The 26,235-nt window shown below is 36.5% G+C and overlaps 1 protein-coding gene across 3 annotated transcripts; it reads right to left on the bottom strand.

Moving 5' to 3' along the window:
• Positions 1–2,232: 2,232 nt before the first annotated feature.
• Positions 2,233–26,139, bottom strand: LOC147073567 (uncharacterized). Of its 3 annotated transcripts, none has more exons than XM_085944548.1 (15): positions 25,401–26,139; positions 14,586–14,748; positions 12,861–13,150; positions 11,795–11,894; positions 10,943–11,100; positions 10,227–10,379; positions 9,216–9,394; positions 8,426–8,666; positions 7,606–7,689; positions 7,360–7,480; positions 6,618–6,834; positions 5,133–5,265; positions 4,092–4,367; positions 3,735–3,919; positions 2,233–2,653 (listed from the first exon to the last, which is right to left on the bottom strand). In XM_085944548.1, exons 1-15 carry the CDS (start codon positions 25,521–25,523, stop codon positions 2,275–2,277), a joined length of 2,802 nt encoding a protein of 933 aa, XP_085800674.1. In that variant the 5' UTR covers positions 25,524–26,139; the 3' UTR covers positions 2,233–2,274. The 3 variants fall into 3 exon arrangements, with proteins under 3 accessions (XP_085800674.1, XP_085800671.1, XP_085800673.1); XM_085944545.1 differs by having other exon boundaries at positions 8,402–8,666; positions 25,401–26,113; XM_085944547.1 differs by having other exon boundaries at positions 5,139–5,265; positions 8,402–8,666; positions 25,401–26,113.
• Between the last annotated feature and the right edge of the window lie 96 nt (positions 26,140–26,235).

Raw genomic sequence — 26,235 nt, 5'->3', positions numbered from 1 at the left:
TTTAAATAATAATTATTCACAGTTAATATGTACACGGATCGGCGTAGATAGAACAAAAACACTAGACAGATAGCTATCGATACTTTCATCCACACAAAGAGATACTCGATCATATTTCCCCCATCTCTACTATTATTCTAATAAACGGCAATGATATCGGGCTGCCGTAGAAAGTGAAGAAAGCTGACATAATGACAACCATGAAATCTTACATAAGTGCATGTTTTCTGGCTTCAATAAATCTTTTGTAAAATACATTAAGGCCCAGTGCGGACATGATAATTTTGTGACAACGATACTTGCAATAATTGCAAACCGACACAGTAAGTTGCGGAGGCGAATTGCGGACTGAATGATTGTAGAAACACGTCGCAAGTGTTCGACTCAATGACGCCGTCTGTGCGAACATCCTATACAAACAATACAGCCTGCAGCATGTGGCAAATAAAGGTGGCTGTAGTGATCGGTTGTGTATGTACGTGGACTAACTCATACATATTTTGTTTGTAGTGATCACTAAAGTAAAGTTTATTAAAATAAGTTTGCTGAATTATTAGAGTAGTAGAAATAGCATTATCTAAGGGAATGGGACAACTGGGCGCCGGGACAATTGGGCGCCGCACTGTCAAATGAAATAAATAGACGTTCGTTACTATTTTATACAGAAAGTAGACGAGGAATCTTAATCAGTTTCTATCTACTACTTAATCGTTTTAATTCATTTTGCTCTTAACATGTTTTTTATTGTGGATAAAGAATTATCATGTCTGAGGCTTTATATAAAAGTAAAACAACCCTCTCCTCATTGGAATAAACATATGCACAATTAAATCACTATCTACGTGTCCACATCTAAATTCTCACCAAGTATTCAATAATAATATAATAATTTAAATATAAATAATAATATTAAATATATATTTTAAAAGTACCTATAATTCACGAACGTCTATTTATTTTTGAAATTCATTCGATTGCGTGGCGCCCAGTTATCCCGGCGCCAAATCGTCCTAGGCCCTTATCTAAGTACAAAAAACGGTTATCCAAGTATCATGCACCAATGCATACAAGAATTTAATTTAAACGTGATAATTATTTAAAAGCAAAGAACTTCAAAGCATCAGCTTATATTATAATATCCGAGTAACTGAAGTAATATCATATCACGGAAAAGGTATGGCACAACATCTTTCGGTGATTTTTAATATAAAAAAAAAGTATCTACATAAAAACACGACATCCAGCCGAAATGCAAAGAGGCCACTTGTGTATCAGAGAAAACAGTGGCCTAAGAAAGCGTGATGGCACTTGATGGAAACTGACATGTATCGTCTATAGTGAGGTAATTTTGTATCATTATTATCCAACACCGGAACTCGGTCCCTCCACTCCTCACGGTCATGCGGCGCTGTCATTCAAAGGATATTAAAGAAATAAAACAACCAAACACAGGGGTCTCAACACACTGGAGAAGATTGCTCGATTGGAGTAGGATACAAGCCATCGACAGGCTTTGATGATGTCTTCCGATAACATATTCGCTTTTACAAACTACAATATATCAGGTAGGTGCCTTAAATTCACATCTATAGGCCATGGCCAAGAAAACTCTTTTTCTATGGCGAATATGTGAATATAGTTACTAAGGCTAATGATTCATTCTTTAGCTGCAGATCTTTTTGCATTGCTAGTTAATTTGTATCAAACTTCACACTTGTACTTTTGAGATTTGTTTGCCAGTGCCACACTGAGATAAAAAAAAACAGTTATTATTTAGATGTATTGCATAGCTTGCAAACAGTATTTACTTAAGTAAGTAACAAAAGAGCTTAACGTCGGGCTGTTTATTGATGCAATGTATTCAGTGTTCTTAGTAAGAGAACACTATCATTTATGGTAACCGCTCACTGTGTAAAATTGGCTCTGATGCAATGTTCAAATCTTACTTTTTTCAACGTGTTTGACCCAAAGTCTCTTACGAGTTGCAAAACGACATCGATATCAACCAAAAAAATAGAACTGTATATTTGCAAAAAGAAAATTGTATGTCAGTGTTCGACGTAAGAGACTGTTTTGTTAAGTCGTGTTCATTCGCCTTAAGATAACCTTCACTACGTGGAGACCATATGCACCGTGTAGGACCGAAAGGGGTAATTTACCAATAAATTTATCATAGTAACCAATTCAACGGTACTAAAAATGATCCAGAATCCCTATAAAGTGTTGTGACGATAACTGTTACTTTAGAGCTAGTTCACAGTGGGCATTCAACATTCAATCGAGTGACTGCACTTGCACAACGCTGGGCTGCGGGATGATCTCGTACTTGATGACGTGGGCGGGACCGATATGAACCTGTCCAAGCTGCGCGAGTTGTTGACCGGCGGTGACCTCTCCGCGGGAGGTGTTCCTCAACACGAGGTGGCCGCTGCTAGTCGTGGTGAGGTGAGTGCCCTCCTTGTGCTGCTGCAGGCTGACCAGCTGCTGCTGTTGCTGCTGTTCTCTGGTCTGCTGGTGCTGGTGGGTGATGTGCTCCGTGTGGACCACCTGATGGTGCGAAGCCGCCGTCAGCTGATGCGTTGTCAGTGTCGTGTGGGAAGACTCTCTCGTCAGCTGCTGTTGGCTCACCTGCGTGTTCAGCACCTGGTTGTCTCTGTTGATAAAAATATGTTGACATCATTGATATATTATATAGGACAGGGGTAGCAAACGTTTTATGTTCCAAAGAACCAAAAAAAATTTCTTATGATACCCAATACATTTTTACCAAATTCAGTCCCCAATCCACATCAGCAGTCGAAGTGGTAGTCCGAGAGAAAATTTTGCTGGTCTGCAGAAAAAGTGAATACCCAATTTTCCTAAAATTTAGATTTTTGTTGATAATACAAAAACTGTCCGCTTCCATGGAGTCGCTCCTCCGTTCCCTGTCACCTTCTCAAATACGTAAACAAGTTTAATCTTGCATTATGATGGGTGCCGATGCGTTGTACGTTTTGTCAGTTTATTTGTTTATATAAATATTTCACCCTTATAAATTTACAAACATGAGTGGGAAACTGCAGTGTTGAAAGATGGAAATAATACGGTTAAATGTATCTCACTCAGAACCTCTGCCATATGAATACTTAATTGAGCAACAAGAGTAAAATGAAAGTGAAGAAGAAGAAGCTGATAAACTCATTTTCAAGACTTTCAAGACAATCAAAAATATAAATGTAGTTTTCATGCACCTTAACAAGTTTTTGACTATCATGGAAAAATATGATCCGAGTGGAGAGCATAATCTCAAGTATGCAGAGCAATTATTGATAAAGACAGTATGTTATAGAGCTCTTTATCGAGAAAAGAAAAAAAGGGTGGTACATATTATTCAACTATCTCCTGACAAGTTTATAAAGAAAACACTTGTTGCTAATACGCCTCTTGGCAAATAAGTACACTTTTTGATGTATTTTTTACATTGCTCTACTTTCTCTACGTACTCGAAATAATTATGCTTTGTCGGAAACAAGTGAACACTCATTGGTTCTTAGTTTGAATTTATCAGAAAATCGGCTGACTAGTGTATAAGTAGACTTTAGTTAAAATGGTCACCATCCTCAGCACTCAGGCAGTGAAGAAGAAGTAACATTATTATCAATTTCATTTTATACAAACTCAGGTCACTAAAACCAATCTACACGGAACGGTTGAAAGTTTTTAAAAATTAGAAGAAAATAAAAGTGGTAATATACCTGTTATTCTGCATGTGCTCCTGTTTTATGGTGTGCACCAAATTGGTGGCGGGAGATGTTATCTGAGTGCCGATCGTTTTTCCGTCTCTGTTGATGATGTGGATTTGGTTTCCGATGAGCTGGCGATTGCGCGACCCGCCTATTAATATCTGATTGCCGATCACTTGTCCTTCGCGGTTGGTGACCTAAAAACAAATGACATTTCATTTAGATTATTTACGCCTGTATAAAATATAAGTCTTTTTAAAAATTGATTTGTTTGAAAATTTCGTCGAGAACAATATTGAAGGATATGCAAAATTCCTTATAATCAGCGTGTTAATGTTTACTGTACATATTATAATTGACAATAATAACCTGTATGTGTGTTGGTCCGGAATGTTGCAAACTGGTATTACTAGAAGAGCTGTGGTTAGAGGAGGCCTCGCTCTGCCGAGAGCCATCCCCCGCGTTTATCTGTTGCTGTTGTTGCCCATTTTGTTGTTGCTGCTGCTGCTGTTGTTGTTGTAATTCTTGTTGTTGCTGCTGTTGTTGCTGTTGTTGTTGCTGCTGCTGCTGCTGCTGCTGTTGTTGTTGCTGCTGCTGTTGCTGTTGTTGCTGTTGCTGCTGCTTGTCCATGTATAAATCTGACTGCTGGCAAAAAACAATTATCACAACTGTTAAAATAGCGCTAAATTTAACTAATAGGCCATCCATGGACTGAAACCGTATGCGGTTTAGAACCGTGTGCCATACTAAGCATATCTTTTCTGTTCATGGAAATATATTTTCACAAACTATATTATAAGCATCTGATCGTCTCCGTTTATACCATACACTTACACATTTAGTGAAAATATATTTTCATGAACAAAAATCATAAGTTTAGTATGGCACACGGATCTAAACCGCATACGGTATCAGTCCATGGATGGCCTCAAAGGCTACCAGTCCGGAAAGACAAAACACTTACCCGAACAGTGAAAAATGTGACATTTAAGTTCCACTTGCACTACGTTTTTTGCTGAATTGAATTTTCAATATGATAATAAGAAATTTCTGCCAGTTTCTATACTTGCTATAAAAAACATAGAAAACAATAAAATCTCATTTTAATTTAATTGTTAACACGTATATAAAGATTAACAATATAAATAGGGTAATTTTAATTATTGTTACCATCGTCATTCAGTATTTTTTATATTTCAATCAGTTTAATTTCAAATTCACAAGACAACTTATGGTAGTATATCTGTAAATGTTATCATATTAATTGTGAGTAAAGATTTTCAGCTCACTTATGTATGGCATCGACAAATTAGGGAATGGCCATGATCTCTAAATTCATTTTCTAATTTAAAGTGTAATTATTATGTGTTATATTTAATATTATAATATTAGATACGGAATTCCACATACAATTACCTGCTGGTTTCTGGGTGGGATGTCCATATGCTGGCGCTGATGGAGAAGTAAGTGATTCTTCTGGAAGAAAGCTTTTCCACATGTGTCGCATACGTGGGTACGCAAGGTACAGCTACCATCCGGATGTCTGTGACAAAATAAATTCATAAATTTAACTGACGCTTTTAAAAATCTTGCAATAGAACCGTATATAATCGGACAAAACAATACTTCGCATAGCGTTTTTTCTAGTGGGTATAAATGACGACACCCTACTAGAAATTGCTACTCCTCCAGGAACCGTTGGCGCCTGCCGAGGAAAACCTCGCAGGACGAACCGGAAATGTCGACGACATCGAACCCATAACCCGTTGAGCACTTCCGCTCGCGTGTCGAACAAAACCCATCAAAGTGTCACCAACGTGAACCCGTCAAACCCCACGATTTATTAGTAAGATTTTCTTTGTTTTATCACTACGTCCCCATTCATTTTACTTGATCCTGTCTGATTTCTGATATGAAATTGGTGACAAAATGGTATAATACCCATGAAAATTTCCCCAATTCTATATCAAAAATTTAATCTAAAAACAACATGCCCGCCCCGCAAGTTTACAAGCCCTACCTTATAAATAATATTACAAAAATAAATACTTCGCTAACGCGATTACGCTTCTCGGATCCCATCACACAGAGCCACAGGTACCTGACCGCCTTCCCGGGAAGTGCACATTCAACCTTGAATGTTATGGCCAAGTTTACCGTTCGTATTTTTGAAATCTACCAAGTAACCCCCTGCCCCTCTCTCATATTACTTCTCTTATCTAGTCCTTTTCGAAAAATAAAAGAGAGTATAGTCAGTAGCAAACTGCCGGAAAATAGAGCCGGAGATACCTATGACCCCTTGCTCGCTATTTGGCGTGGCCCCACCTTTCACAATGTAAAGCCACGCTAGTTTCAATACTATAAGAGTGTACCCCTTTTTGTGATTGTGTTGTTAATAAATAATGTTAAAATCTAACCACCCTCAAAAGTGACCCGTCAGTGATACAGTACAACCAAAAACAAAAATGAATCCCGTAATACCCACTAGTGTTAATCAACCCATGAGTGTCACAGTGCCGGGCGAAATCTAAGCCCCTCCAAGAATCAATGTCTGTATAATCTACAATAAATTTAACTCCGCGCAGAGATAACAAATTAAAAGTTCTGTTACTAACTCAAGTTTTTTTGCCAATATTATGTACGATATCAAAGCCATAACAATGCTTCACTCACATACACCCCCACGAGCCAGATACAAGGACTTCACACACCGGAGTTCTGGAATCAACAGATTCCCCGGCAGATTATAGAACATTTCGCAATTAACAGATAGTCTTTGGTCAGCAGAGTGAGGAACGACGCAATTATAACCTTCGAGAGTTATTGCAAAAATACCGATCATTTTCTACAGGAGTGATCATATTGCACCACAGATGGAAAGATAGAAATTGTTACCTTCGATTATGCTGTTGCAGGCCGTGCCTGGCAGCAAATCCCTTCCCGCAGTCCCCGCAGAAGTGCACCTTGGGTCGATTGGGCGTAGGGTTAACGTGGTGTTGCTGAGGAGCGGGCTGGTTGGTGCTGGTAGCCGTGGTCTGCACTTGCACCTGCGTGTTACCCACATGCTGCAGGACACCCGTGGAAGTCAACAACTGCAATCCGCCTGTTGACCCTGTGAACAACATAAGTATTATAAATATACCAACATAAATAGTCTGTCTCTTCGAATTTGGAATTAAGCTCATCACAATATATAAAATACTGAATGATATTCATATGGCAAATTGTAGTATGTGGCGCCATCTCTCTGCAGACAACTTATGGTGGTAACTATGTAAAGCTTTATAATGCAAAGTTCACAGTCTTATTTTATACCTAAAATGAATGTCCTAGTGCTATGGAGAAGTAATTGTCCATAATAAATGGATTAGATGGGCTAATTGACCGATTCTCGAGCGGCTCTCGTAGTCCAGTCTCATCCGGGGGCTTCGGGTTTGATTCTCGGTGAGATCAGAATAATATATTTATGTGATTTTCACAAAACCTGGGGTGTTGTGAATCAGCGAATGATTTCCAGTCAAACAACTGATTATTTCTTGTCAGGGAATGATACAAAATAATGGATTACAGCCAACAATATATTTATGGACATTTAAGAATTAGTTTTATTATATTCATAAAGTTGCGTTTGTATTACCTTGATGCGCCTGCGTAGGGTTGAGGAAATTTCCAGGTTGTAAGGCGGCCGTCAATGCACACAGATCCGTCACAAAGGTTCGGTCACCCGTGTGCAGCCGCACGTGCAAGGCTAGAGCCTCCTGTATTACAACATATAGATATAACATTTGACAAAAAGTATTTTATATAGAAATAATTCATAATATTGTGTTGTACAATGAAGTCTAGGTGAGAGAAGATATTATCGACAAATAATATAACGCACCTTGGTATTGAAACAGTTTCCGCATTCTTGACACGAATACCCTGCCGTTGTTTTCTCTTGGATACCTCCATCGGGACCAATCAACTGAAAGAGGGTGTAATTAAAATTAAAATGCTTGTCATAATATTTACCAATTCACAGATGTTTAGAATCAACAAAATTTTTACTTTTAATTTAATTAGCAAACAACCCTGCAATGGACGAGCGGTAACAAGTCAATTTACGAAATCGTAGTCTCGGGTTTGGCAAATTCTCATGCTGTATATCAATCAGCGTTTGGACTCAGAGCATGGTCCAATTAGGTTGAACAAGTGGCTAACATCCAATCTCGTGCAAAAAACCTCTTAGTGAGGCGGACAATATACACATTGGATTGCAGAGCTAATAGAAGAAGCTTTAAATAGGTTTCCTCATCCATTCTCAGATAATTATGTATGCCAATCTTTAGGTGCAATTGAGGTGTGAATAAAGTATTGTTTTGTCTTCTTCTTGGTTGAGGAACATGACCACCTTTGAATATTATCATCTTTTGAGAGATCAGACTTTCTGCTCCTCTTTCACCTTTCCATTGTATATCAGGCTTAACTTAAAAAAACTTCGAGCTAATAGTAAGCCGACTATTGCTAAAGAGGTGTCAGTTGATGGCGTGGTCAGCTGATATACTGTGATATGAATACTGACAAGTTTACCGGTATTTCAGGATGCACTAATGGCATTCGGTAGATCCGGTGTAACCGACGTAAGATGTAACTAAGTAATCTCAGAGCCTGCAAAAGATTTCGCAAAATAGCGATACCTGATCAGACTCTAGGCGACCCACCACTTGAACAATCTGTGGCTTGAGGTCGTGCACGGAGGCTCCGCTCACGACGGTCCCCGTGCTGTTCCCCCCGCCCCCCGACTGCTGGCTGGACTGGCCCGAGTTGAGTCCCCCCTGGCTCTGGCTCTGCGACGACAGCGTGGGAGGGTGCATCATCTTGCAGTGCTGCATCAGGTCGGCTTTGTTCTTGAAAGTGTCCCCGCACTCGATGCACGCGTACGGCGCATCGCCAGTGTGTAACCTGCATTTTCAAACACGGCAATTAGATTTTTAAGTGAAATTGAAAAATACCCTCATTTTGATTATAGTTTTCTCTTCCAAAGCCATACGCAGATGCCACCATTAACAACAGCCTTGTGCGGTGGGCGCTGCAGATTATATTTCTCATACTATTCATATGTGCACTCAGCATTGTTGCTTCATGTGACTTGCTGGGATGTGTCATTTTAGGATACATTTTCAGTCATCGTATATAATATGTCATTTAAGGTTAAAACTAGAACAATAGTACTTTATGGAATTGCCTGTTAGACTGCAAAATCTTTAACGTAAGACCAGTATACACTGAATGTAAAATTGTGTTGAAATCTGGTGAAAATAGTGACGTAGCTACAAATGAATCCGCAATGCAAAATGAATTGCAGTTAATTTAAGTAATAAGAGTCCTTTTTGTCAGTTTCATTTTCATGTATTTAAACGTTTCTTCAACTTCTTTGGTTCTGACATAATATAATATCACACTTGTAGCAAGAAAAAGAAAAAACAAACAGCTAGGATTAATTGTATTTACTTCATATGGCCGACGAGGGTTCTTTTTTGGAGGAATTCTTTCCCGCAGATGGGGCAGGCGTGGGGTACCCGGCCGTGCATCCGCCCGTGGTTGACCAGCTGGAACTTGCGAGTGAATGCGGCGCCGCAATCGCTGCACACGAACGGATTCAGCGAGCCGTGGAAGCGAGAATGCATCACCTATTATAGATGGTTCGACATTATTCAATTGAATCTGTTGGCATCAAAGAGTTTGGACTATAACTGGATGAGTGATTCAACAGGTAACCATAACGTAATTATAAAAGTGATTGTGAATAACCACAATCTTTGGCAGATGTTTTGGTAAAGACATCTTACGTCATTTCACAGGTGCAGTCTTAGCTACATTTGCATTATAATTATAGTTTTAGTTTTTTTAAATTGTGTTGAAACACTTGCAGTTACTGACAAATGCATATGATATCAGTGTGAATGAATCTGCAATGTGAAATGACTTACAGCTAAGTTAATCATTCAAATTTTAAACAGCTCCACTATCATATTGACTGTTGAAAGGCAAAACCACAAAATGTGAATATCACTAACCTTTCAATAAGCAACGAATTCTCAATGCAATCCGAATTTAAAATCAAATGATGTGTTGATTAATGGCCAAATGCAGAGACATCACCGTTGAGTTAGCCTAACTAAGACATTCTTATTATAAAAATATCACTTGTTTATATCACTGCCACTAGCTCACTGATATCGGCAGCTATCATTGGATATCACAGGATAATCATTGAATAAGATCACTTAAGAATGACTGTGCATTTGGCCCTAAAACATGAAAAAGATGCATAGAAGACATTTTTTCCATGTTCAAATTTCGCAGACCACGAGATTAAGCAAGATGAAGTGTGTTACAAAAAACCATGCACAAGTGGTTATGCTGTCAATTTGTTAATGCTTATATCTATATAGGGAAGGTTTTCTACAAAATGTTTGGTGGGCATAGTTTCTCGTAATGGTCGTCCAGGTGGTGCCTTACTAAGTGATCTTTCTGCGCGAAACTCTCGCCGCACTCCTGACAGATGAAGGGACGCTCCCCCGCATGGAACTTGCTGTGCGTCACCAGGTGCCTCTTTAGGGGAAACCCCCGGCCGCATTCTCCGCACACAAAAGGCCTCTCTCTCGTGTGTACCTGAGAATCCAAAAAATAAAAATATAACAATAACAAACACGATTGATAATTCTTTTTATCTCTCGTTCACAAAACAATAGCTGTCAGAATTTTACAAACAAATAAATGACAACCGCCAAACATTTTTAATCCATGCATGCAGTATTACAACTTGTACGATAAGACGTGGCTACATTTGCATTAAATTGATATGGTCAATCCATGCACGTGTAAACCGGCTATAAGACTACAATATCTTAAATGTTGGCCAACCAAATCAAAACATCTTTCTTGTTTTAACAATAATTTATATTGTTTCCAAATGTCATGTCATGTCATGAACGTTTTGAATTAACCTATAAGATAATAACCTATGAGACAGTTTAGTAAAAATATCATTAATCGAATCTTTCAGCAAAATTCGTGATAGACATTAACCATCATAATAATAACTTTGAATAACACTTGGTGTCACCTTATCTTGACATTTCATACTAATTTCTCTGAGCAGCGTTCACATTCACCCATCTAACAATAGACTGAGCCATCAGGTTGATATGGAGCGATGAATGTGTGAAACGTACCCTGGAATGCGTGAGCAGGTGATGCTTGAGGGTGAAGGACTTCTTGCACTCGTGGCACTGGAAAGGGCGGTCGGTGGAGTGCAGCAGCAGGTGGGTGTTGAGACAGTGCTTGTGCGCAAACGCCTTGCCGCAGTGGATGCACGCGTGCGGCCTCTCACCTGACACCAAACACAACACAATAAATTACACTCAACTGACGATTTATAACCATTTTATCAAAATCAATATATCTAATCATATTGATATTTAAAGTGGTTACTAATAACAATTAATATTCTTTGTAATTTTATGTCATTGTTTATCTAAATAATGATGGATACATATGTAATTCGGAAGACCTCAGAAACATGTGCATTGAAAAAAATATCGGTGTCAGGTCTAACCACCTCCAACGAAATCAACCAATAACTATGGGTCTGAGCTTTTTTCTAATTTCATTAATACATTTTTGAAGTAATTATGAACCAAGAAATAATAATTTTGTAAGTATGAAAAATAAACAAGAAAGCACATTCGTATACATTCGTATACATTTTACATATGTTTTAAGGGTTAATTTTGTGACTTGGAAGACTTGGGTTCAAATCACATTCAGTCCAAGGATTTTTCTAATAGGCGTGTTTCTGAGGCTGTTCCAAATTATATACTTATATTCAATGAAGAATGTTACATTTTTAAATTCTATGTATTATTTTATTCAGTTAGTATTGAATAACAAATAATTCATGTAGACATTTGCCAAAACATTTCAAAGCGCAGTAGTTGCACACTTTAAAATAAACAGATTTGCATTTTTGTTTTAAGGTGCTATCAAGTAAATGTTCTCATAGTTAAAAAGGAAACGCTGATTACCCGTATGCACCCTACTGTGCGTCGTCAAATGATGTTTGAGAAGAAAAGATTTCCCACACTCTTCGCAGGAATATGGCCGCTCTTTTGGTAACGAAGGTGTCTGCAAAGTAAATTTAATAAATTTTTATTTGAAAGCATATTGCCATTACGAATAATGTCACCATCAAGTTTTATTTTAATTTTAACATTCTTATTATCAAATCATATCATTGTTTTTTTGGACATTAGGGCGGTTATATTTACTTTACACTTTTAGTAACATTGAAAACAATCTTTTGAAACTGACGACTACTACCGTGTTGCAAAAGTATTTATTTTTCTCTCTCTCGTGAGTCTGTACCCTTGTCCTGGACATTTATCGGCTTCGCCAAGAAAAACACTGTCTGTATAATATATATATACTTTCATGTGGTGATTTTAGGTACTTGGACACCCCTGTAAAAGAATTTATCCTTAGTATGCGGTAAGTTTAACGTGAAGCGTGGCCGTTTCGAGAACTACAATACTGGCATAGATCGCAGCTCAACGATGGCAACAAATCATTTTCGCACTGTACCCTTAAGTATTACAAACACTTACAACAATAGTCATGCTAATAGTGATTGATTGATTGTTTTATGTTTTGATTGATTTTTACGTTCAGATACTTTTATACTCTTGACAAAGCGAGTTTCATTCCATATACTTAACTGGGATTTTAACCGAAATAGAAGTCCATTTTCCAATTCAAATAATATATGCCTAGCCTACAGTGTACATTTAAAATTGCAAAAAACTTTACATTTAGGATAGATATTATATTCATAATCACCCATGTGTCCTTTGAATATCTATAATAATATAATAAACCTGATCTTGGACGTTTAAGCTTATAAATCTTCAGGTATTTTTTAATATAATCTGTATTTATTTCTCATTTACTTAGGTATGTTTTTCACATAATATGGTGAATTTGACGATAACTGATTTGACCATAACAGTGGCCAAGGTGTGGAGTGAAAAAATTTACGCGCATCGGGAAGAATAACATATCAATTATAAAAAGCTGAAGAATGAAGTGACTAACCTTGGGCGAATGACTATTGGTGCCAGGCTCCTGCTTGGTCTGCAGCAGCTGCACCTGCCCCGAGTTATGCTGGCTGTCGGGTGAGCCCACCACTGTGATGCCGTCCGCCAGCCCTTTCAGCCCTCCGTTGAGGAGCGTGTGATTGAGCTGCGACGCATCGATCACTGTCCCCGACGGGGAGATACCCTGCGCCGCCTGCAGCGCCCTCTTCATCAATATCTCGTTGCATTCTTCGGCCGTTAGCTGGATGGGACCCAGCGGAGTCATAAAATGCTTCCCCGGCAGGTTGGCTGCAATTAACCGCAACAAATTATTATCTTGTTATAATACGAATAGTGAACCTCCAATAACTATAAATTTTGATTTAAATTTATTTCATAAGATGATCCAACAATGAATGCATCTTGAATTTATCTTGAATCTCGTGGCAATAATTCAGTCAAACCAAGAGGCTGTCGCAGGCTACCTTTTGAATTTATTTGTCTGCATGGACCGCCTATTGATTCTATAGTCTTCATGATCATTCACATCATTAATATTAGAAAAATTGTTTGCTGTTTGTCTGTTTCAGTATTTTCTTCCAATTTTACTTCTAAAGAGATCATAAATATACTACAGTCGAACTTGGTTATTACGATCACGGAAATAGTGAGAGCTCGGATGTAATGGATCGGATTACGTTTATGACACTAGTTAAGTGTCCAAGTACCTAATTGGTGTTTTCGCCGACAACATTGAAAAAGTATCCACGCATATGGTTGAAATTGCGTGTAAAAAATCCAAGCTTTGTGAAGTCAGTAGGTACCTACCAGCGCCGGTGGCTCAGCACTTCATTACAATAAACAACTTCTTTTGTAGTTTATGAATGCCATGCTTGTTTCAGGGATTTTTACGATGGTTTCAGATTTTTTATGTTCTATGCTTAAATAGAACGTGGCGCGAAAAATGTTATATAATGATATAACGAATAATGCTAATAAGGAGCAAATTCAGTCGGTCCCATCTTCCTCGTAATAACCAAGTTCGACTGTATGTAGCAACTGAAGGAAAAAACATGCATTATTTGCCAGCCACGGTGTTTAAGCCACGACTGACGGCTTCAGACGCAGGCACTCCCCCAACTAGGCCACTGTGAGTGTAAACCTCAATAGAACAAGATTGCTTTCTTCTATAGAATGTCTTTGGTTGTCAGGCATTCTCTACACCAGTACTTCCCAAATTTTTCCATAACACGGACCCAAATCTGAAAAAAATAATCACCGGCCCGGCCCCACTCCGCCGAAAAATTTTCCTAGCGAAAAGCAAATCGTCAAACTAATATCTAAAAGAAACTTGTGTGCAATTTGTAATATCAGTAAATTGATGGAGGTGAATTGCAAAGAACTTGCCCTATTTAATCTGAAATATTAATTGACTTTTAATATTGTCTCCCATGCATTCAATTCTTTTTTTGATAGTATTATCTTCGATCAATATAAATATTTTAATAAAAAGTTTTCATATTGTGTTCTTATCTGACAAATTTAAACATATACATACATCATTGTAAAAAATATTCATAAATAAATACTTGCAGTTCCACTGAAACATTTCACAGCCCCCCAGGCGTCCGTGACCCATGAGTTTGGAAGCACTGCTCTACACTATTAACTATATTATTGAAGTTATAGTATACACTAAATTAAATGCCAACAAGTGTGACGTCAACGTAGACGGTGTTCATACTTTGTATCGTGTGATTCTGCTGATTGTTCCGATGCGTGCCAGTGTGCGTGGTGAACGTGTCATTGACTAAAAACATCCTGCGGGCGGCGCTCTTGATGGCCTTGTCTTGAGACTGCGGAGACTTGTGCGAGGCCACCGTCAGAGTCGTATCCGAAGCCGACAGCTGTAAAATAATACCACACGTCAAGTTCATTAAAAGAACTACAAATTTTAGCCATATACACTATCTTATACGGATCTTGGGATTGACGCAAACATTATTGGAATATGCCCAAATGTATGTAAAAAAAAGTTACCAGTCCCGAGAAAATAAATGCGTAGATTACTAATACCTAAATCAAGACTATTCAGTAAATTTTTAAATAATCTTCAAAGCTACATCCCCATCATTACGATGACGTTTAATAAGCCCACAGAAGGTGGCGGTGCATGTGTCAATTTTGCGAACATATTTCATAAACACAGTAAATGGCAGTGGCAAAGGGTGGGTTTTGCACCATCGATCTAAATATTCTAGGGTCTAGATCAGGCATGCCCAACCCGCGGCCCATGAAGACTTTTTGCGGGCCAGGCCCTATGAAAGTTTTTAGCGTTCTATATTTTTCATTTTGGTATTCATACAATAAAAAAAAATTCTCGTAAATTTACACACTTATATTATATTTTGTGAAATTAGAACTTTCTTGTTATGCTGCGTGCTAGTATCTGTTTTTATGCTTATGCCGGCTCCACACACTCCCTTAAAAGTGACCGTAAAGATTTTTTTAAATATTCTAATGAGTTATATTATATATATATATATTATATTAAAGTTAACTCGTTCGCTGCTGACTACATAATGATTTTTTAATTACCACCTTTAAAATGCATGTTAATTACATCGATCGGCCACCTGGTCATTACGCGCCAGGTGCGTCTTCAGCGTCCAAAGTATTAAAGAATTCGATATCAGATTCGCATTTATGCAAAAGTATGAGAAAATGTTAAAATACTCCAATTAGACTGGAGGTGGAAACAGCGCCTCCAAATTTACATTTAATGGAGCTAATAGAACTGCAATCAAGCATAAAGTTTAAGTGCATGTTTGAAGGGAAGAAGCTTGAGTTTTATCAGAAATATATCCTCGAAGATAAATTTCCAAAATTAAAACTACCGTCAATGAGCATTACAGCAGCATTTGGGAATACATATCGCTGCAAATCGTTCTTTTCGAAATTAAATGTACCTAGTAAAAATGAAGTGTCGCAGTAGGTTGCTAGATTACCAGTCAATATGAAAAAGATATCAAACAATATACAAAAACAAGTGTCACATTAATAATTATAAGGTAATAAAATATTTTGAATAAGTTTTTCGTGTTTTTTTTTATGTGAGGCCCACCTAAGCTCAGTAATATTTTTTTTGGCCCATCAAACAATTTTGGGTTGGGTACCCCTGTGGGTCTATTCTATACTTATCGACCGCTAAAGTGATAAATAGTATCAAACTTAGGGTAGGTTTGTATCAAAATATTAGCACTTTTTGTAACAATTACACAAAGTTGGTTTTTATTGTTGCAATAAGTGCGATATTTTAACAGCAGCAAGATAGGTGCTGTTAAAATATAACACTTATTGCAACAATAAAAACCAACTTTGTGTAATTGTTACAAAAAGTGCTAATATTTTGATACAAACCTACCCTAAGTTTGATACTATTTATCACTTTAGTGTTCGATAAGTATAGAATAGACCCACTGGACTCTAGGTAATGATGGTTCGTTGCATTAAATACTTGCTTTATGCTTATAACACTAATGAAAGGCGATTTTACCTCAAAGTAACTCAACAAAAATTTTATGTTTACTACAAATTAATCTGGAATGCGAAATGACTTGCAGCTAATTTAATCATTAGCTGTTTTCAACTTGACTTTCTGCCATTTATTTTCCTTTTTTAACACTGCAACAGTGAACAGACCATGACATTCAATTACAGTAGTGTAGAAATAGTAGTGAGATAATCGTGACCAAGTATTGTGATTTCATCAGGAATCAAGCCTGTAGACCTCGAATGAGAAGCTAATGCATTAGACTATGAAGATTGATTTAATCTAATTTATTACAAAAAACATTCTAAAGCCCTTATTGGGAATCCTTGAAAAACAAATAACGGTACTGTTCGGTTAAAGCGGATACAGCGGAAAACGCATTTTGAAAATAGCCGATAATCTGGATTATTTGTTAGGTTAACCTAACCAAACCTAACCCAACCTAAACTAACCCAAACTAACAAATAATCCAGTTTATCGGCTATTTTCAAAATGCGTTTTCCGCTGTATCCGCTTTAACCGAACAGTACCCAAATAACCATCAATTGCGATTGCTATTAACCCAACTATATACTAGTCTTATCAATAAAATTTTGCAGAATTTCATGTTGTTAATAAATTTTGTTTTATACCATGTCCGATCCTAATAAGATTATATGGGCCCCCACAGGGTGTAGGTTTGTATTAACAAATTTATGTTTTTACAAGAAATGGATGTTAGCCACTAAACTTGCTCAACCTATTAGGTCCATTCATACTCTGACTCAAACACAATTTGATAAACAATATGTGTATTTACCAGACCCAGGATTCGAACCTGAGACCCTCGACGTTATAGGCCGACGCCTAAGCCACTCAGCCATCATGGGCGTAATATTGTACGTTTATAAAACGAAATCCGGCAAAGAGAATCCTCTCTGTCATTTTGATATTTACAGTATGGACGTATCATAACTTGAGAATTGGTTGCGATCCTAAAGTCTTAAAATGCTAGACACAAGCTCAGCATTCAAATTTGTTGGTAGAAAAAAAAAACAATGTGAGAACTTTACTCAGCTAACGGAACTCAAGCCCTTGACCGCCGACCATCTGGTTTACAGTGAACTGTAATAATAAATGCTACTTGTGGCACCCACTGGAGATTGTGTTTAAAATATAAATTACTATTTTAGATCCTAAGCGAAGCATATCGCCTTTAGAAAAGATAATCAATTTAAAGGAAATCAAAGTGAGTGATTCTGTTGATGTTTTTAGATTTGTGACATGTACCTACATTGATGATGTATAGAAAGTACATTTATTCAAGAAATTTGCATGTGCCATGGCTATAACACAACAATAAGGTGTTGACTTTGACAACACAGAATATTATCAGTTATCACTTTGAGACATGCATTGAAATATTATTATTATAAGGAAGGACCAATCTTATGATAATGCAGGTAATAGAATAGGTTACGAAACGTTTTAAAATCATTTGTGATGCTGCTATAATCTTTATATTGTAGGTACCATATAAAAATATTTGAAATATTTTTATTTACATGATATTAAAATGTGTTTTGTTCTGATTGGCCTTCACACATAAATTTGACACGATTTCAACTCATCGACTTTACGTTTTTGATTTAATTAAGCCGGCTCTCACATCTAAACTCGCCTCATCTGCCGCACAGCCATAAATCAAACCTTCCAAGAACAGCAATCCGGTGTTGTATATGAAGACCGCGCACATCTACCTAGCGACAGTCGCACGTAACCATATAGTATAGATATTTGGATGCGGCGATCGGCGAGCCGGTATAGGAATGACTAATTCATAGGTGTTTTGTATGCAACCTGGCGTATTCGACTCGGAGCCCAAGAAGCATGCAACTTCTCGATTGCAACAGCAGATGTTTTTTCAAACTAAACAGTTGCATTTGACCAATCTGCGGAGTTCCATTTGGCAACGTGTTTTTTATGAATAACGATGATGTCACATCGACGTATTCGACACGTTACAGGCGAGGCGAGCTTTGATGTGAGAGCCGGCTTAGATCCACAAAACGCATATTACTACACGTACTGACACTCAGTGACATCACAACATTGTCAGTTGAAAAAAAAGCCGTTTGCGCTTGCAACAATGTTGGAAAATGTCAACATGCATGTCACTGAAGGCTTATGTCTGAAAACGCATATAATATATACTATACATAGGGCACAAGTCACTTTTAGGTGTAATTCAAGCAGGCTTATTACATCACACGAAAATGACAATACAGTAGAACCTCGATATAACGGACTAATGCAGGTGAGGGGTTGTCGGTTAAAAGCGAAAGTCCGTTAGGTTTAATTCGCATAAACTCACTTAATCATAAATCCGTGCCTTTTGCGAAATTGCCAGAGCCATCCATCACTTGTTTTGAATGATGTTTATATGATTTGTTAATTTAATTGCAGCAGATTTCAATTCAACTGACCGAACTGGAACCCCACTAGAATGATGCTGTGCGTACCACTTCAATAATGCTTCGCCAATTTCATAGGTTTTCTGGGATTAATGTTAGCAAATACATCACATATTAACGCAAACTCAAGACTCCAACTTTTGTATGACTTATAGTTTTTGATTTAACGTTAAATTAATTCTTTTCCATTTGTCCATATCTTAAGGGTAGGATTTATGACAATGTGTTTGATTGCAATTTATAATTTAAACTTATTGAACGGAGTAATAAATGCATCCATTCACTTCAAGTAAACAGATTAAACTGCTGTGCAGCTGTGGGAATTAGCGACCAGCGTTGGAAACATCAGTGCTACGTTCGGTCTACGAACAATTCGAGTTCGAGAGGTATGATGTGATTATCTTGCGCAGAACATTGCTCACAAGTGATGACTTGGATTTAAATACCTATGTTGTCGGCAATATTGCAAGAACACTTATCTTGAATTGTGCAAATTTTACAGGAAACAAAAACCATTTTTCTACAAATATAAAATTTAAAAATCGTCACCGTTTTAGCAAAACCATCTATGTGTCACTTTTATCAAAAATGACTTTTAAATACCAAGTCATTCCTTATTTTTTTCTCTATAGGCCAGTAAAATGATCTATGTGTTGGGTAAACTCGCTCCGAAGTTATTTCAAAAAATAAAAAACAGCTATGTGTAAGGTTCAAAAACCACGGTTCACAAAAACAACTATGTGTATAATATTATAGTAACATATAAGTAAGATGGTATTTTGATATCGAGAGTGTAATGTTTTTTTACAGTTTGGCTACACATAGTTTGTTTCTATGTTATATGCTATGCATTATGGTCTTGCACGACGGTTTGAAAGATGCGTTCTCAAAAAGAGAGACAGGAAATATTCAATAATTTCTGGAAGATGCCTACATGTTCAATAGGGTATAGGCGAGAATTAATTTAAAAGTTGGATAAACAACTACAAGCGTCTCGATGACAGTGGCCAATTGAAAGCAACAATGACAGGTAATAAGAATCTGACTGAAGATAAATAATTGGTAGTGCAACCAAAAATCAAAACGGAGAGATTTGTGGAAAAATGTTACATTATGGTTGGATCTAATTCCAAAGTTCCCAGCCATTATTGCAGAGAAAATACCTCCAGGGTGTATGTGGAATCGTGTTTCCGATCCAAAATACAAATGCATGATGAATATAAAAAATGGTCATAAAGCAGCAGAATATACTCCAGTATATTTACCACCAAAAAATCAGTATCCACCAACCACGTAAAGATCAGTGTGCCATCACTGCCATCTGCTGTAGTTATAAAATGAAGAATGTTTCAGAAATGAAATACAATAGCCACATTATTAAAAAAAAAAAAAAGATGCTAGAAGACCAAAAATGAAATGAAGGAGAGTACCAGAAGTATTACTGGACGGTTAGTAATCACAATGGATCTCCAAAGTGTGCTGCTATGTCCAAAACACAGGCACAAATGTATTATAAACAAAAGCTGCAACTACACAATTTCACCATATACATTCTTCATAATGTATCTTCTAATGAATTTGTCTCATCTCATCGAAAGCAGGACAATACAATGAAATAATTCTAATATCGGATGGGTGTGGATATCAAAACCGAAATAAATTATTCGCTACTGCTCTAAGTTATATCTTTAGAGAGAAAAAACACCGAGATTCTACAGCTTTTTCTGGAAAAAGGCCACACCATGATAGAGGCCGATAGTGCACATGCCACCTAAGAAAAGTATTTTAAGCCTCCAATATATTCACCATCTGTTTATATAGCACGTATGCGGCTAGCAAGACCAAAACAACCTTATAAAATTAATGTCATTGATTTTAAATTTTTAAGAATTATGGATAAGATTAAATCTGGATTAAGTTCAATCAGACCAGGAAAACGAATCGGAGATCCTGTTGTATATGATATTAAAATGTTACAGTATCTACCAGATGGAACAATCTTTTACAAACTCAACTTTATCAGTGCAACCGTTTGACTGCCTTTGTAATATATATAATGAATCATTGCCAATATCGCAGTCGAAATACATACATCTTCAGGAATTAAAAAGTGTAATAGAGAAAGATCACCAATATTTCTACGATAACCTAACATTTAAACCTGCTAATAGAAAGTAAACGAACTTATAAATATAATATCATCTCACTATTGCATTAATAATTAATAAAATGATATTGCAATTTATCACTAACGCACTATGTATATTTCAACTATTATTTATGTAACAGTTTTTCATGAATTTATTATTATTCACATTTTGATGAATAAATTAAACTATGTGTATTTACAAAACGGTCAAAACAACTTATGTGACATCACAAACTGTATTTTTATTATTTTTGTATTAAACATAAAAGATTTTTGTAAACAAAATAATAATCTTAGACCATTTTCTGATTATAATAAAGTATTCTTCATAATTTTAATGTTTAAATGTAACATTATTTTTTAATTCAGTTTTATCCTTCTCCTGCACAATTTGAGAAAGTGCACATAGATGGTTTTGCTAAAACGGTGACGAAATATAGTTTCTTTGGAAGATTTATTTATAAAATATTTATAAAAAAATTGCGCAATTCAAGATAAGTGTTCTTGCAGTATTGGCGACGATGACATTAACTAGATATTTTTAACAATTTTCACATTTGGCCGGATATTTTGTCCGTTATATCGAGGTTCTACTAACTGTAATAGGAACATTTTAACAAGAAATTAAGAAATATCCTTCCAACAAATGAGACTTATTTTTTTATAAATCTCTCTTTCTGTTTCCAAAATATTTATTTGTTTGTCTCATATATAGCAATGTTCAAGGGTTTTGATAAGTTTTCTGTCATCTGTGTATGCGAGTGGTACTTAAAGCTATTTTGTTTAAGTTTCTGAGTTTGGAATATGTTGGTGTCGAGCCGAATCTCTGCGGGCAAAACGCCTAAAAGTCAAATATACAGAACCTTACTTTTCAGGAGAACAAATGCTATTTATTTTCATACGGAGTCACACACTTTAACACTAAAAAATATTACAGAATTTAGCAGCGCTGTCGGTTGAAATTGGAAATTCTCTAACGTCATAATATTAAGCAGGGATTCCCAACCATGTGCCCGCTAGTAGCACTATTGAATGCGCCCATACTCATTTGTGCATTTTAAATTGATTAATAAAAATAATTGCAATTGAATTTTTGTGCTGGTTGATTGGATATATTAAATTTATCATCGATGTGTGGTTGAATAAGTAATCTGGTGGATTGTGGAAAAAAATATCCCTCCCCTTAACCGGTTCTATGCCTTCAGCAAGTTAGCTCTCTATGAGGCCGTGATCGACAGGCCGCAGATACAAATTTCATGAGTTATCTCGTCCGACTTTAAACTCAAATTACTAGCCACTGTCGATTGATTTGCATAATCTAAAAAATTAAACACACAGTGACATCTGTTTGAATCATTATGAAATACTAAGCCACAAATTAACGGTATTACAGCGATTAGAGTAAGAGCTTTTCTCTACATTCAACGTGTCATTAAAAATCTGCGACCTGTCATATACTGCCATAGTAATATCGTGAGGCATAGAAAAGGTTACTACAGGTTTACTGACTAGGAATTTTTAAAAGAAAATGAACTGATATAATAGGTATTAGAGGTGGGAAAACTGGTCGATTTTGAAGACTAAGTATACTTACTACCAGTATTAAAAAATACTTAGTATCGAAACTTGTTCCAAAATACTTACTAGTATTTGAAATATCGGCTATAATAGAATCGTTAAAAATACATCCGCTTTTCGGAAAGTCCCATTTTCGAGACAGGTATAACTGGAACTATGGCACTAGTCACTCCTGTTTCAGTAGAAAATACTGGAGCATTAAAAGCACTGGTTTCATTTATCTGTAAAGCATTTTCATTTACAGGTGGAGCTATATTCTGCCTGGCAAATTCAATATGAATAGTTGGGTGCTTGCGCTGTAAAAGTTTCTTCAAATTTGACATTGACTTGTATGAATTTTTTATTTTACAAACATTACAGATGGCATAATTTGTAACTATTTCTTTGGAACGATTCCACACGAAACTTAACCTTTTAGTAGCCATTTTTACACAAATTGTTTATTAAGTATAATATAATTATTATCCATTTATACAATCACACATACAATTTGAATTCAGTTTATGTTTATAAGTTCCAATTATAACACTAAAAAATCGAGAAACTCGACGTGACAAAACCAGATAAACGCGTAGTCAGTTAGCGTTATAAGAACGCCGCTATTCCGGCTTGCAACTGACGTCAACTCGATGTAAATATCTTACTCAACTGAATCTAAAACTAAAACCAGTCGCATACTAAACATACGCGAGTCGCGACGCCGAGGTGTGATAATTTCATACGTAGCAAGACTACAAACTATCTAGCGGACGGCGAGTCACATACCATGCGTCGAACTACGGAACTCGATAAAGTCTCATACTCAACTGAAACCAAAAACTCTTAAAACTCAAAACTAAGGCGAACTCAAATAGTATACTATAAAACGAATGACCATTTCTGTCCTTCACTATACCAACTTTACAACAGAGGAGAAAGGGAGAACAATGACAGTTGAGTATAATATCACGGCTAGACATACGTGTATCATGATATCTCGCTCGCGCGCATTTAATATCAATAGCGTTGAAAGTCAACCAGCATTACGCGAGTCACTGCTAGACGCGACTCGGCGCGGGGCAAGTCACTGCGATGACATCATCAAATGCGTTCGAATTCGAACATCAAAGTAATACGTTTCAAGTTTCTTGAAACAAGTTTATTGGGCCACAAATACTTAGTATGGATAGTTTCATCCGAAACTTAAGTACACAAACTGGTGACAGTATTTCCAACTCACCTCTAATAGGTATATTAATTTTCAAATGACCTGATAAAAATTAGGTTGGCATCCCCTGATTTGAAGACTTTTTTTGATACCAGATGTAGGGTGCAATTATCAATACCACCATTTTCATTGGGCTTTTTGTGTGATAATAGTATCAACAGTGAATACTTAATAATAAGTGGTTACCTTGACTCATAAAAATAATTTAAAAATAAGAACAATGAATACATACTTGATTGATTTATTATTCCATCTGTAAATAATGAAACCGCAATTTGAAAAACTAATACTACCTAAGTAAATACTATGCAATTATGGGGTCTGTAATTGTAACTAATATTTGTATGAACATTTCAGGCGCCTCATTTTTTAGAAATAAAAAAGATCAGTTTATATGAAAATGTTATTTATTTTAAAACAAGCTGAAATTCCGCCAAAGTGTGTACCATATACAGTATGTCACTGTACATAGTTGTAACTAATGGTAATGAACACAAACGATAATTATTTTATTGTTAAGGATAAGGTAGATAATCTCTGAGCTCACGTAGTTCATGAATCGTACGACCGTAAGACCAGACAGGCCTGAAACTTCTTTCAATATTTCAGCAGTCAGGTGGTGTTGACAATATTTTAGTATTATTTAACCTGTTTGGACGATGTTTGTTTAGTTTTAGAAAAAGAATATTCGTATTCTGTTTAACTAAAATACCTATTCAATAGTAATGGGCTCTTTTGCCATCAAAGCATTCTAACCGTGCTTGTGTGAATCACACTCCATGTGCGTGTGCCTGGCTCAAGAAAGTTGTGGCATTTGGTTTGTAGTGCAGTGACACAAAAGTGTCCTTTTAGCCGCGTTGACATGGTCCAAGTACACTTGGATCGAGTGCCATCCAAGTGACAGCTTCATACTAATTATTCCTATCCAAGTTAACTTGGATGAGTAGGACGCGGTCCAAGTAGCTTGGATAGGAATAATTAGTATGAAGATGTCTCATACGAGTGCACTTGGATGGCATTCGGTCCAAGTGTACTTGGATCGTACTTGGACCGTGTCAACGCGGCTTTTGCCATAATATTGAAGATTAATGTATTTAACAACATTTGTGGAAGAAAACATGATATAAAGTAATGCAGATGAGTCCTTTTCACAACTGACTACCGAATTATCCTACCAAAATCTCTCCACAGCATAAGGGCGTTTGTAGCAGACCAAAACAGAAGCATATTTTTGTTACACTGTCAAGTTTACTGCTATAAAAACCATTTTTAAATGTTTAACCAAAATTATAGAATGATGGATGACCCATTGGGTAAGTTGAATAAACAATATAGAATATTGATATCTAACATAATAAAACTAACTTACATTGAATAACTGAAAAAAAAGAACTCCAAATACCAGGAACTATTTTATAAATATTAAACAATGACATTAATGTCATTGATATTAAAAGATTAACATCATAGACATTAATTCGAATTTGGAATAAACAAAAATTTGAGCTGGGTTGAACAATTTTATTGTACTTTATACCTAGATAGAATGGCATAATTGGGTGATTTTAATTTTGTCTGTGTATCAAGATATGCCATCGAATGTTTGCAAACATACTTACTGTATTTCCCAAAGTGTAACTAAGGTTATTCGTCCCATCTAGATCACTCTTTGAAATGTCAGACGAGGTTGTAAATCCCCAGTATCCAAGACCAGATACATTTGTTGGGGTAGGCATACACATCTTGAAGAGTAGACTGCTCGAGACGTCAGAACAACATCACCGATGTTGTTTTCAAACAACGCAGTGATTTATCAAAGATATTCGCGCGATTCTGTAAACCCATCGATTTACTATCATGATTCTCCCGACGTGAACATTGTCTCGGGTATACTATACATGTCAAACGCAGTATTTTGAACACATTTCCACTAGACATCGGCGACTAAAAGTTTTTAATCCATATACCGCCTATTCGAGACAGCTGGATTCAGCAGCAACGCTACAAATATGCATCAATCATAATAGTAAAGATTGCAATCATTCGTGTCCGGTAAAATTGAGGAAGGACGAGAGGGAAAGTCTGAGCACATCAATAAGAATGTTTCCGAAAAATTGTCCAAAATGTTAAAATGCACTGAAGACGCTGAAATTGAAATTTGATGACCATCAATTCAAGCACTTGAACGAGGGGCAGCGAAAGTATAATAACAAACGACGCTTCAGCGTAAAAGCGCTCTTTTTGAGATTTCCGCGAACTGTACACATATAAACGTTTATTACATTACACTAACACCACATAATTTACGCGCTGTGATATACTAACCCACGAAAATCGGTCGCCATTTTATTATTTATGGATGTTTGCGTAAATACCAATCAATTAATAAATAATTTCCCTAGAAATAATTATGCTATAGCCAACTACGGTATACAAAAATGGAAGATTTTATAT

Source organism: Rhyacophila brunnea, unplaced genomic scaffold (genome assembly GCF_057557595.1).
Source record: "Rhyacophila brunnea isolate RB1 unplaced genomic scaffold, BYU_Rbru_1.0 scaffold_17, whole genome shotgun sequence".
Taxonomy (NCBI): Eukaryota; Metazoa; Arthropoda; class Insecta; order Trichoptera; family Rhyacophilidae; genus Rhyacophila; species Rhyacophila brunnea.
The sequence above is the reverse complement of the archived record's forward strand: the minus strand, read 5'-3'. Positions and strand labels throughout refer to the sequence as shown.

Coding starts and splice junctions, on each gene's coding strand:
- LOC147073567 (XM_085944545.1), bottom strand. CDS start 25,523: ATGTGTATGCCTACCCCAACAAATGTATCTGGTCTTGGATACTGGGGA. Junction 7,481..7,605: donor GAAACTGTTTCAATACCAAG/GTGCGTTATATT, acceptor GTTGTAATACAG/GAGGCTCTAGCCTTGCACGT. Junction 2,654..3,734: donor GAGCACATGCAGAATAACAG/GTATATTACCAC, acceptor TTTTATCAACAG/AGACAACCAGGTGCTGAACA.